Raw genomic sequence first — 12,326 nt, 5'->3', positions numbered from 1 at the left:
GTGTTTCCTAATCATTTATCCACCTACAGTACCAGTCAAAAGTTTGGACACACCTACTCATTCAAGGGTTTTTCTTTATTTTACTATTCTCTACATTGTAGAATAATAGGGAAGACTTCAACACAATGAAATAACACATATGGAATCATGTAGTAACCAAAAAAGTGTTAAACAAATCAAAATATATTTTATATTCTTCAAAGTAGCCACCATTTGCCTTGATGACAGCTTTGCACACTCTTGGCATTCTCTCAACCAGCTTCATGAGGTAGTCACCTGGAATGCATTTCAATTAACAGGTGTGCCTTGTTAAAAGTTAATTTGTGGAATTTCTTTCCTTCTTAATGCGTTTGAGCCAATTGGTTGTGTTGTGACAAGGTAGGGGTGGTATACAGAAGATAGCCCTATTTGGCAAAATACCAAGTCCATATTATGGCAAGAACAACTCAAATAAGCAAAGAGAAATGACAGTCCATCATTACTTTAAGACATGAAGGTCAGTCAATACGGAAAATATCAAGAACTTTGAAAGTTTATTCAAATGCAGTCGCAAAAACCATCAGGCGCTATGATGAAACTGGCTCTCATGAGGACCGCCACACGAAAGAAAGGCCCAGAGTAACAGACACATCTCAACATCAAATGTTCAGAGGAGACTGTGTAAATCAAGCCTTCGTGGTCGAATTGCTGCAAAGAAGCCACTACTAAAGGACACCAATAAGAAGAAGAGACTTGCTTGGGCCAAAAAACACGAGCAGTGGACATTAGACCGGTGAAAATCTGTCTTTTGGTCTGAATTGTCCAAATTTGAGATTTTTGGTTCCAACCTCTGTGTCTTTGTGAGACGCAGAGTAGGTGAACGGATGATCTCCGCATGTGTGGTTCCCACCATGAAGCATGGAGGAGGTGTGATGGTGTGGGGGGGTGCTTTGCTGGTGATACTCTCTGTGATTTATTTAGAATTCAAGGCATACTTAACCAGCATGGCTACCACAGAATTCTGCAGTGATACGCCATCCCATCTGGTTTGTGCTTAGTGGGACTATCATTTGTTTTTCAACAGGACAAGGACCCAACACACCAGGCTGTGTAAGGGCTATTTGGGCAATATGGAGAGTAACGGAGTGCTATATCAGATGACCTGGCTTCCACAATCACCCGAACTCAACCCAATTGAGATGGTTTGGGATGAGTTGGACCGCAGAGTGAAGGAAAAGCAGCCAACAAGTGCTCAGCATATGTGGTAACTCCTTCAAGAGTGTTGGAAAAGCCTTCCAGGTGAAGTTGGTTGAGAGAATGCCAAGAGTGTGCAAAGCTGTCATCAAGGCAAAGGATCTCAAATATATTTTGATTGGTTTAACACTTTCTTGGTTACTACATGATTCCATGTGTTATTTCATAGTTTTGATGTCTTCACTATTATTCTGCAATGTAGAAAATAGTAAAAAATAAAGAAAAACCCTTGAATGAGTAGGTGTGTCCAAACTTTTGACTGGTACTTTTTTTTATCTCACTCAACAGTCCCTCTGTGTTTGCATAGTCTTGGAGTGGAGAGAAATTCAGGGATTGTGACATGTGGAGAGGAGAGAGAATGGAGTGATGGGAGGGAGAGAAATAGATGGACAGACAGATGGGAAGGTGTGGACTGAACCTGGTGAGGAGCATAGATGGAGAATGAATCATGTGACATTGTGTAATAGGATAGGGACACCTCTGAATAAACCCAATACCAGCCCAGACCACTGCCTTAATAGTGTACTGTGGGACTATGGCCCAATCCCAAATAAACCCCTATCCCCTCACCCAAGACACTTTGAGTATATCGGAATGGATGGTAAAGATAAGCAATATGGGTAGTGGCAAGGGTTGGACTTAGACTTGGACATTCATGTTTGTACGTGTAGATACTCAACCGACACGAGAAAACCCACACCTTTAACCCGTCCATGTTCTATGTTTCTATTTGAATGGATAAACATGGCGTATTTCAATAAGACTACAATCAGACCATTTCTTTGTAGAACTTTATGCCAAGTCGGTGTTCTTAATACAATCTGATTGATGTGAGTTAATCTTAAACTAACAGAAAATTTATATAATATGATTTGACTCATAATTAAATCTAACGATGTGTTTTTAAAATGTTGTATGAGCGTTAAAGGCTGTTATATCCATAATTGGCACTGAGGAGATTTTCCAGCTTGCAGGATTTCATGGCCAATGTAAGAAGTTCCATTCAATATCCTCAATGTGATGAGCTTATATAAAATGGTATTCTTATTCCAGTCATAGACCGTTTTCTTTCTCATGCAATAAGATCTACAGTAGGATGCAGTTCTGTGTTCAGTCCACCTCAATGAAACTTCGATAGCTCTGTCCCTTTCTGTCCAATGGATACAACTCTAATTCAGGACTGTGGCCGTCCAAAAACAGTCCAACTTAATCAAACTCTGATGCAGTTTTGAGCCTGCACCTAAAACCAGTCTAGCTCTGTAAATTTCCGCTGTGCCAATTCCAATGCAGTCCAGTCCAGAGAAAATACTGTTTCACAATTTCTTATCATCCATTGAACCCTGACAGTAGTAGGTATGAGTGAAGAGCTGACATCTTGGCAAGATAACTCATAATTCCCCTGCTTTGCGATGGTCCACACTTCCTCATTACCGTGAACCAATCACATCTCTTTTTTCTCAGTCCTTTTGACCTTATTTGGGCGGTATGACCACTAGGGGCGCCCCTCTGCGGGGCCTCCACATCAGCACTTGGGCGTCGTTGGCATTGGGTCGTCCCAGGGCGTTGGAGAGGATTGGCTCCTGATAGTTGAGGATGTGGGGCTGCTCCTGGTGAGGACGGCCCACTAGGGAGGCCCGGGAGCCAAGGGGCATGTCAGGGTCCACGGCGATGTCCACCCGCATCCGCCACCGCACCGTCTGCAGCACAATGCGCTCCTGGGAAGTGAAAAAATTATATTCGTAAAAGTTAACTTGCATCACAGGAGGTTGGTGGTGCCTTAATTGGGGAGGATGGGCTTGTGGTAATGACTGCAGCGGAATCAGTGGAATGGTACCAAATACATCAAACACATGATTTCCAAGTGTTTGATGCCTTTCCATTTGCTCTGTTCAGGCCATTATTATGAGCCATTCTCCCATCAGCAGGATCCACTGAGTCTTGTATAGCAACTGTCATGTAATACGCTGCAGCCCAAAGAGCTTTACAGTTAGCACATAGAGAAGAAGTGTTTTGCAATATGTAGCCTACATTGATTACCCCCGAACCAAGGCTGCACTGGGCTAGGACAGAAATGAACAGCCCTGGGGGTACTCCAGGAACACCATAGAAAACACTCATTTAAAGGCTTAGTTCAGTCCAAAATGTGTTTATCAGATGGTTTCAGACCTCAAAGGTGGTCATATGTTGGGATGAGTCCACATTGCACACCATTTTTTGGGTTGATCAAACTAATTAGATGGTGCTAATCATTCCCATGCATTTGGGATTGAGGAACGTATTGTTGGATCCATAGAACTGATTGTGTGGGATGTGGATTTATCTCGAGATTAGACCACTTTAGAGGTTGGAAAAAGTGAATTATACCTTTTAAGATAATGAAACAAAAACTAAACAGAGCAGTTCATAAAGTCCAAGTAAGTCCATGTTCTGAAGCCTACAGTACCTTGGTAACAGAGTTGATGGCAACCAGCCAGGTGATGAAGCTCTGGTCTCGGGTGATGTGTGACAGCATGGCTGTGTTGCTGTTGCTGATGGGCACGGCCCAGGTCACACTGGGGTAGAAGTTGTCGTTCATGCTGACCGTGAGGCGCGACGGCTTGGACGTGGGGCCCGTGAGGGTGACAGTCTCGGTGGTATTGCCGTACCAGGGGTAGCTGACCCCGTCCGAGTCGCTGATGGCCTTGACCCGGCCCTCGCGGAGCTCCGGTAACTCCCAGCTGGACCTTTGGTAGTGGACGAAGAGTTTATATTATTATATCATATCTGGCTTACAAAACAGTATAACAGTTTATGATAATGATACATTACAATAGCCTCGCTTAATGGACTATGTTAATAGTAGCCTAGGAAATGTACAGCTGCTAGAATTTCACTCACACCAACGGATGCATATAGACAGAACAGCTCACATTATGTGACCGACTGGGTACCAAACCTGGATCGTCTGGCCAAGTTACTCAAGACATTAGCCCACTGAACTAAAGCCTATTGTGTGTGTGTGTGTGTGTGAGAGAGAAAGTGAGAAAGAGTCAGAGTCAGTCAGTCAGTCAGATTGAATGACTACTGATTGGTGACAGCTCAGAACTTACATGCCAATGTCACCATAAGTATTGTAGAACTCCATTTGAGTACAAGCCTGGATCCAACCCACCACCCAGGTTTCATTGCGGGGCACCGGAGGCATTACGATCCCGGCTGAGGCCCTGAAATATGGTGTCTTATACCGCAGCACTATAGGCGAGTTCTCCTCTATCACCGTTGGGCACTGGTCAATGGAGGCCGATACCTCGTAGACTACAATGTTCTCCCTTCTAATACGCGGCTTGCAGGCGATGCTCTGGATACAGCCCATGGTGCTGGCAAGTAGCAGAGTAAGCAGAACAAGAGACGGAGGGAGGAGATGATACCTGACCAGTATGTACATCAGTCCCTCTCGGATTCCAGCGAGCTTGTAAATCAAGATTAATATTTCAATTGCCCATCACTGATGCAGTCAAACGGCTTAAGAAAACGAAATAGGTTAATCATTTTGAATATAAACACAGAACCAACATTCGAAATCAAATCAATACTGCAGTTGTTTTCAAGCATTTTTTCGCGCCGGGAAAATGGAACGTAAAGGACAAGGTAGAAGCAGAACGAAGAGTGGGGGGAAGGTACACTGAACAGCTCCCCCACCACCTTCCCCCGATATGACTGGTGAGTGCCGCACTGCCCTTGGTGCTTATCCCTAGAAACTGCAATTCGGCATTCTTCGGGCTGCTGCTTCCTCGCTTCGAGTCCGTCGCCCCCTTCCTTTTCGAGTCCACGCGTCCGGCTGCAGGTCGGTGCCCTTTGATCCTGCTCTTTCGGCTCGGCGTTGTCATGTCAGTGGCGACGGGACAGCTGGTGAGTCAATGGGGGTGTTGGGGTGCCTTTGTTTGGATGGCTTGCATAGCCCTGCTTTTGGTACGGCGCCCTCAAAGAAGATTGTCTTGTTCGGCACAACAATAAGACTTTGGCTCATATCCTTCCTAAACCCGATGATAGTAGGCTAGTTATAGCCTAACAGTCTATATGAAACAACGAAACAGCGCGTGGCATGCTATGGTGCCCTGTCGAGCCAACAACGCTAGGCTATTTCAATGTTTTCTTCTTGCCATTCTTGAGATCAAGGATGAGGGAAGCTCGCATCATGAATGGTGCATTATGAATGGTGAGAGAAAGCAGCCAGAACTGCACAAACGTGCCCGGGACTTCCTGTGATACCCAGCCGCTCATTTATCCCTTAAATGTTTTGGTGGCACGAATCATCCATGTCTTTCTCCGTCGACCGATTAACCATTATCCGTCCAACTCCCTCGCTTGGTAGAGCATCATTTCTTCGAGAACGGTCGCTGTTCAGTTAGGCTAGGTGCTGATGCTGGGAGGATAGACAGCGACAACCAGTGAGGAAGAGGCGTACACCAGACCCCTGCGTTGAAAAAACAAGTATACATAGACGTGGTTAACACCCCATGGACACTCCTGTGCTGCCATTGGTTGGCAACGTCAACAGTTGGAAGTGGTGTTGGCTTCTGCAGACTTCCCACTGACGTTCATAAACAGGTAATTCAACCTGTTCTGCCGACTATTGATCGGCTGTTGTTTTCGGTTTATGATTTTCAGTTTATTGAGTAGCTTATCTGCGAAGGTGCCGAGCGTTGTGTACAGGGCTGCGACCGTCGTTTTTATCGACATGAAGAAGGCGCAGGTTGTGTTCGTGTTAGGCGGACCTGGCTCGGGCAAAGGAACCCAGTGCGTCAGAATCGTTGAGGTATGAGACGGACCATGATCATTTGACAGGGCATTGAGTTGTGTTAGGAAATAAACCACTAATACATTTGAGGGGGTTGTGGAAATTTCTGTCCAGTGGAGACCAGCTGAATGTATCGACTTCCGGTTCTTGTCCTCTAAATGTACCTTACTCATTAGCTAGCTAGTTAGCATAGCCACGTATAGAAGAAGGAGCAGTTACCAGTATAACTATGCCAGGACCACACTAGCTAACTAGCTATGTGAGCAATGAATAATCATTATATATATTTTTTCCATCATTACACTTTCGACTAGCTAACTAGCTAACTAGCTATGGATAAAAGTTATTTCTGAATACATGAAAGAGGTGTATAGTAGCTGCTTTTAATCCGTTTCCCAGGTTTTTGTGTCAATTAGAACATGTTAATTTCTAGCTTATCTTTCTTAAAAATAATACGTTATTTAGCTGGCTAACTCATTGATTCTGTTTTGTAGTTTACCCTTCAAGAATTCAAAGTGGGCTATAGTTAGTTCACCAACGAGAGACAGAGGCTAGCTAGCTTGTTATGTAAAACAGCAATGACTTCTATTCTAATCAGTAGCTAGTGTTTTCATGTCTTACATTGAACACTCGGTGCCTCTGTTGAGAAAAGAATGGAATGTGTTTATGGTGGTCGGCTTCTAACTACATACAGAGTAGCCTATGCACCGCTATTGTTATGGGTGTAAGATGGCACAGTGATGCCATCTGTTGGTAAATGTTCATTACTGCAACTCTTGTGTTTTACCGGGGTGCTTGAGATACCCGGATGTGTTGTCATGTACTGAACAAGACTGGTTACTCGCATCAATGCCTCTGTCTCGTCATTTAACATTCAAACAGCTATTGGCGTCATGCGGATGTGTAGTGTACATCTTATCATGTTCAGCTGCCGTGCAATTCACTTTATGTTACGGTCTTTTTTTAATCACCTGCTCTACCCCTCCAACCAACGGGGGCCCTTGAACAGGGAGGCATGAGAAATCAAGGCAGATGTCTGGGGGGTGTTTTGCATCAATAGATGTCTACTACTGATATTCAGCAGGCCTCTTTTATCTTTCTTCTGTGACAAGTTGTTTCATACATTTGCCAACTACTTTGATGTGTGTTTTGACATATCAGGGATTGGCATTAAAGTTTGTCCTATTGCCCCGGGCAAGTGACCTGGGCAGTTGTGCAAGTTGAGCCTTCTCTGTGGTTGTACCATTGAGCTGGCAATTCATTCCTCTCTCCTGATAACAGCCAAAATGCAAATAAATCAATTAGTCTGATCTTTCTGGTTCCTCCCCTGTGTAGGTGAAAATAGCTTCTTAAATTTTTCGGGCTTGTGATCATAATCTTTGGGCAACCTAAAAATATTCCTAACGTGTCTTTAAGCTCTTAATGTCAATCCCTGCCCTATATTCATAATTTAGGGCTGTGGCCAAATGAGTTTGAGCAAGCATCCTGTCCCAGCATGAAATAACACGAACCCGCGTGTAGTGTCCATTCATTCAGCACAATAATAGTTAAAGGGCATTAGTGATGCTGTCTCCTCTCTCCCTAAACCCCTCCCCTGCTTTCAGAGTCAATGGAGCACAGCGACTCACTGTTGAACAATAACCATTTAGGCATATACCATGTGACTCCTTTATATTTATTCTCTGCTTGGGACATTGTTACTATTGCACTCCTTTTAAAGGATCTACATTACTCCCAGACAATTTCATTCTCATAACCCAATTGATTCCTTAACAAATTAGGCTAGCTAAATTGTTAGGAAAGACTTTATGGGGAGATGTAAGGTTACTAAAGTTCCTATTTAGATTAGAATGATCAACAGAATTTGAATATATTTGTTCTTTCTGTAATACACATGATTTCTAGTGTTTGTGACACTGAAGGTGTGTGTTGATGGTCACCAGACTTGATGCTGAATGTTATGGATTATTCTCATATCTGTTGATAGTGGTTGACGCCAAACGGAATGTATAAGGACAGAGAACACACTGATTATTCACTGTTGTATTGTGTTGATGACATTCTGTGAACACTGTGATTATGTAGCAGCTGACAGCACTGCCTTTAGTTTTGACTTCCTACAAGCCACTGGGGTTGGTGTTTACAGAACATTTGGTTAACATTTGGTGCTGTCTCATTAGCATATACACTACCAATCAAAAGTTTTACAACACCTAACGTTACTCATTCAAGGGTTTCTCTCATTAAAGGGTGACTATTTGAAGAATCTCAAATATAAAATATATTTTGATATGTTTAACACTTTTTGGTTACTACATGATTCCATGTGTTATTTCATAGTTTAGATGTCTTCACTATTTTTCTACAATGTAGAAATTTGTAAAAATAAAGAAAAACCCTTGAATGAGTAGGTGTTCTAAAACTTTTGACTGGTAGTGTAAATGCCCGTCTCCAAGAGGCTGTTGTTTACAGAATGTTTGGTGCTTTCTGATTAGGATGTAAGGGCCTGTCTCCAAGAGGCAGGTGTTTACAGAACGTTTGGTGCTGTCTGATTAGGATGTAAGGGCCTGTCTCCAAGAGGCAGGTGTTTACAGAGTACTGAAATAGTCTGAGTACTGAAATAGTCTCTGTCATTGCTCCATAGGCTGAATTAATCCTTGCATCACCCTTAAAGGGATAGTTCACCCAGTGAGGTCTACAGGTGGTGTGTAATAAATACTTTTTAGACATAAAAATGTCTGACTTCGATTTGGAGAAGAATATCCCTTTAACTTTCAATTTCCTTTGTCCTCAGGCCATGGAGGAGACCAGGAAGTTAGACGAGAAGAAGATCCACTTCCTCATCGACGGCTTCCCCCGAAACAAAGAACCTCTATGGGTGGACCACCATCATGGATGGGGAGGCTGACGTCAAATTTGTGCTTGTCTTCGACTGTAGCAATGAGGTAATAATACGGCATTGGGGGCAAGGATCTCCAAGAGGAAAGGGAGGGGGCGAACAAGGAGGGGCAACATATCAGATATGACACATTTGGAGTACGACTTTTATTTCTGAAAGTTGCCTCCGAGTGTGAATGTCTTTATTGCTTGGCTGACAGTGCAATCTTTATCCTGAGAGCTCTGTTTTTGTTTGTCTACAGGTCTGTATCGACAGATGTGTAGAAAGAGGGAAAGAGCAGCGGGCGCACCGATGACAACAGAGCGAGCCTGGAGAAAAGGTAGCGTCCAAACGCTAAAGCTTTCCATGATCTTTGACCTTTTTTCCATGACCTTTGACCTTTTTAACATGAACTGGACCTCTCAAAAGGAGACACGGCTCTTGCTCTTTAAAAAAAAAAGTGTGCTTATAAAGCGCCATATGTTGAAATAGCTCTGCCTTTTCCCGGTTTCTAAAATTCTAATTTCAGTTAATGCGACACAACAAGCAATGTATAGTGTAGAGAATCATCATGCTATCTAAACCTCTGTGAAATATAGTTTCAGTCACCAAAAATATCATATTTTCAGCAGTTTTAAGGTGATGTACAAAACCGAAAGAAATATCAAGCAAAAATTAAACGAGGCGAAAGCATAGAAATATTTCATATAGAACAGATCTATTGTGAATCAGACTTGCTTGTAAGTGACAGATCTATAACTCACATTTCTATCTGCAATCAGTCAGGTTGTACACAACTACATAATGCACCTTTAATAATAGTGAAAAAACATTGACGGGCGTTGCTTTTGAGATTGCGATTTTCAGTTCCACCTTGACTCACCCTTAAAAATAATACACCCTGGAGCATGTTTTAGCTTGGCTGTATGTACTTGGGTCTCCTCTAAGTCCTGGGCGCGTGTCAGCCCTGTTTCTGAGCCTTCGTTTCCTCCCCTGAAGGACCCAGACCTACCTGCAGTCAACACGGCCCGTCATCTCACTGTATGAGAAACAGGGCAAGGTGCGCACTGTGGATGCCTCGTACAGTGTGGACAAAGTAAGCAACAGGAGTATTGTAATGATCGTTTAGAGATGGATTGGACCAAGGTGCAGCGTGGTAGGCGTACATTTTACTTTTATTTAAAATGACACCGAAAAAAACAACAAAACGGAAAGCTACATGCAGTGCAGAAAGCAACTACACACAAACAAGATCCCACAACTAAAGGTGGAAAAAAAGGCTGCCTAAGTACGATCCCCAATCAGAGACCACGATAAACAGCTGCCTCTGATTGGGAACCATACTAGGCCAACAAAGAAATAGAAACATAGATTTGCCCACCCAAGTCACACCCTGACCTAACCAAACATAGAATAAACAAGGCTCTCTAAGGTCAGGGCGTGACAAGTATACAGCACTGCACCATTGCAGTCACACATGATGTGCATTTGGAACACACTCCGTAGTACACACTCCGTAGTACACACTCAGTAGTATACACTCATTCCCTATGATCTTATAATTCAGTAAGAATTCCCTCAATCTGAGATGTTTCTTTCCCTATTGGTTGTCTCTCTGTTCCCTTGCACCCTCCGGAGGGCAATCACACACTTGTCCCCAGGGGATTGCACATGTACAAAAACACAAACATGAATTTGGTTTTCTCTAATGCATCTCTTTCCCTCCTTCTCTGTTTCAGGTGTTTGCCAATGTCAAAACCATCCTGGACAAGGAGAATTGAAATTCCGCACACTGCCAACAACTACCATTCACAGCTACTTTTAGCTACAGCAACAATATACTTAGTTTATTTCCATTCATTCCATTTTTTTTTGGGGGGGGGGCTATTTTGTGTGTGTGTGTGTGTTAGAGTGAATGAGATGCTCTGCTGAAAAACCTTACATGAACCCTCTGAGGGCGTTCACTGTGATAGTAGTACAGCGACTGACAGGTCTGTCATTTTAGTCGGGGGCCTTTGTATAGGGACAAGACTTTTAGAATTTCTCTGCTCTGCGAGCTGCTTGTTTTTGTTGTCAAGCAGAGGCATATACAGTACAGTATGTTTACAAAATTACATCTTCTGTGATAAAATCTCTGTACATCATTGTCAGTGGAAACCTAGACAAGCACATGCTTTTTTCACAGACCAACCACTTCTCCGGACTAGATGGAGAAAGATCATGAAGAAAAGGACAGACCGAGAGGGAAAGAGAGAGCATCTCTGCTAATCAATTTAGATAAACACTGTTGTCTTATGGGTTTCCCCTGTATACTAATAAAACATAGAAAACACCTGTCTCAGTTCATATTTCTTTCAACATAAGGTCATCGAGAAACAAGCAACCTTGATTGCAGTAGTACAAATTTGTGGATTAAACTGGCATGACAATGATATTGGTTACATCACATACGGTGTTGGAGCAGTTTGAAATTTAAACTGGGCTTAGTCCTAAATTTAAACCCTGTTTATCTGTAAGTGTGCATCACTGCACATTAAATATTATTTTGTGTTCTGCACATTAAATATTATTTTGTGTTCTGCACATTAAATATTATTTTGTGTTCAGCACATTAAATATTATTTTGTGTTCTGCACATTAAATGTTATTTTGTGTTCTCCAGAATGCTGAAATACTGAGTGTCTTTGTGGTCCTATGCAGGGTGACTGAAAATGTCTAGTCCAATAGAGACCTAGTTCTCCATGATCACTTGGGTCTGGCTTTATGCGTCACTATAAAAGTGCACAAAGATCAGCTCTCGACTGAAGTTTTTGTTGTGTGTTATTTGTTTAATCATTGATTACACAACAAAGGAAAAAAGTACCAGTTTTGTTGAATCTGAGTATGTTACCATGTAAAGTGGGAGAAAAAGTTAATGACAGACAAACCAAATATACCTCCCTCTTGTGTCTGTCTGTTTGTACTTCATTTTTCTTTGACAGGTGAGTACTTACTGACGGACCCACTCAAACTGAGAATTCCACACTCACAGACAGAAGATCACACTATCTCAAGGCTATATCAGTGTCTCTTAACAGTTTGCTGGCGGTCCCCGAGACTCTAATTTGGTCAGTTCTCTTTAATGCAAGTGGTTCCTGACACAAAAGAGACCATAGCTTTTAAGTCCCTGCTACAAAAAAGGTTTGACAAAGTCTTCCTGGAACAATATAATTCTTCCTCACTGAGATTTTGATATCTGAAACTATATTTACGACCTATTTATTTTGTTTCTGCCACAAGCCTTAAACGGTTGTTGTGCTGTAAGTGAATAACTTTGCCATACAGACCAAACTCATGTCACAGAAATGATTCAACATCGTTTACATTCCTTATTATTTCAGTCAAGCTTGCTTGTGTGTTATAGTTTAATTTGATGAGAATTTCATTATGCAATTAAAT

General features: G+C 42.5%; 1 protein-coding gene and 1 pseudogene across 1 annotated transcript; one reads left to right on the top strand and one right to left on the bottom strand.

Moving 5' to 3' along the window:
* Positions 1-1,416: 1,416 nt before the first annotated feature.
* Positions 1,417-4,688, bottom strand: LOC110508981 (protein FAM78B). The gene is made up of 3 exons (XM_021589915.2): positions 4,323-4,688; positions 3,677-3,956; positions 1,417-2,948 (listed from the first exon to the last, which is right to left on the bottom strand). The coding sequence occupies exons 1-3, from the start codon at positions 4,655-4,657 to the stop codon at positions 2,706-2,708; spliced, it is 858 nt and encodes a 285-aa protein (XP_021445590.1). The 5' UTR covers positions 4,658-4,688; the 3' UTR covers positions 1,417-2,705.
* Positions 4,689-5,841: 1,153 nt separating this feature from the next.
* On the top strand, positions 5,842-11,220 carry LOC110508982 (annotated as a pseudogene).
* Positions 11,221-12,326: the final 1,106 nt, after the last annotated feature.

This window comes from Oncorhynchus mykiss, chromosome 28 (genome assembly GCF_013265735.2).
Source record: "Oncorhynchus mykiss isolate Arlee chromosome 28, USDA_OmykA_1.1, whole genome shotgun sequence".
Lineage (NCBI taxonomy): Eukaryota > Metazoa > Chordata > Actinopteri > Salmoniformes > Salmonidae > Oncorhynchus > Oncorhynchus mykiss.
Note: the sequence above shows the minus strand (reverse complement) of the source record. Positions and strands in the feature narration are given on the sequence as shown.

Excerpts from the sequence above, each read along its gene's own strand:
- LOC110508981 (XM_021589915.2), bottom strand. The coding sequence starts at position 4,657 with ATGTACATACTGGTCAGGTATCATCTCCTCCCTCCGTCTCTTGTTCTG. Across the intron at positions 3,957-4,322 it reads ACTTATGGTGACATTGGCAT|GTCCAGCTGGGAGTTACCGG; the intron begins GTAAGTTCTGAG and ends CCACTACCAAAG. Across the intron at positions 2,949-3,676 it reads CCATCAACTCTGTTACCAAG|GAGCGCATTGTGCTGCAGAC; the intron begins GTACTGTAGGCT and ends TTCACTTCCCAG.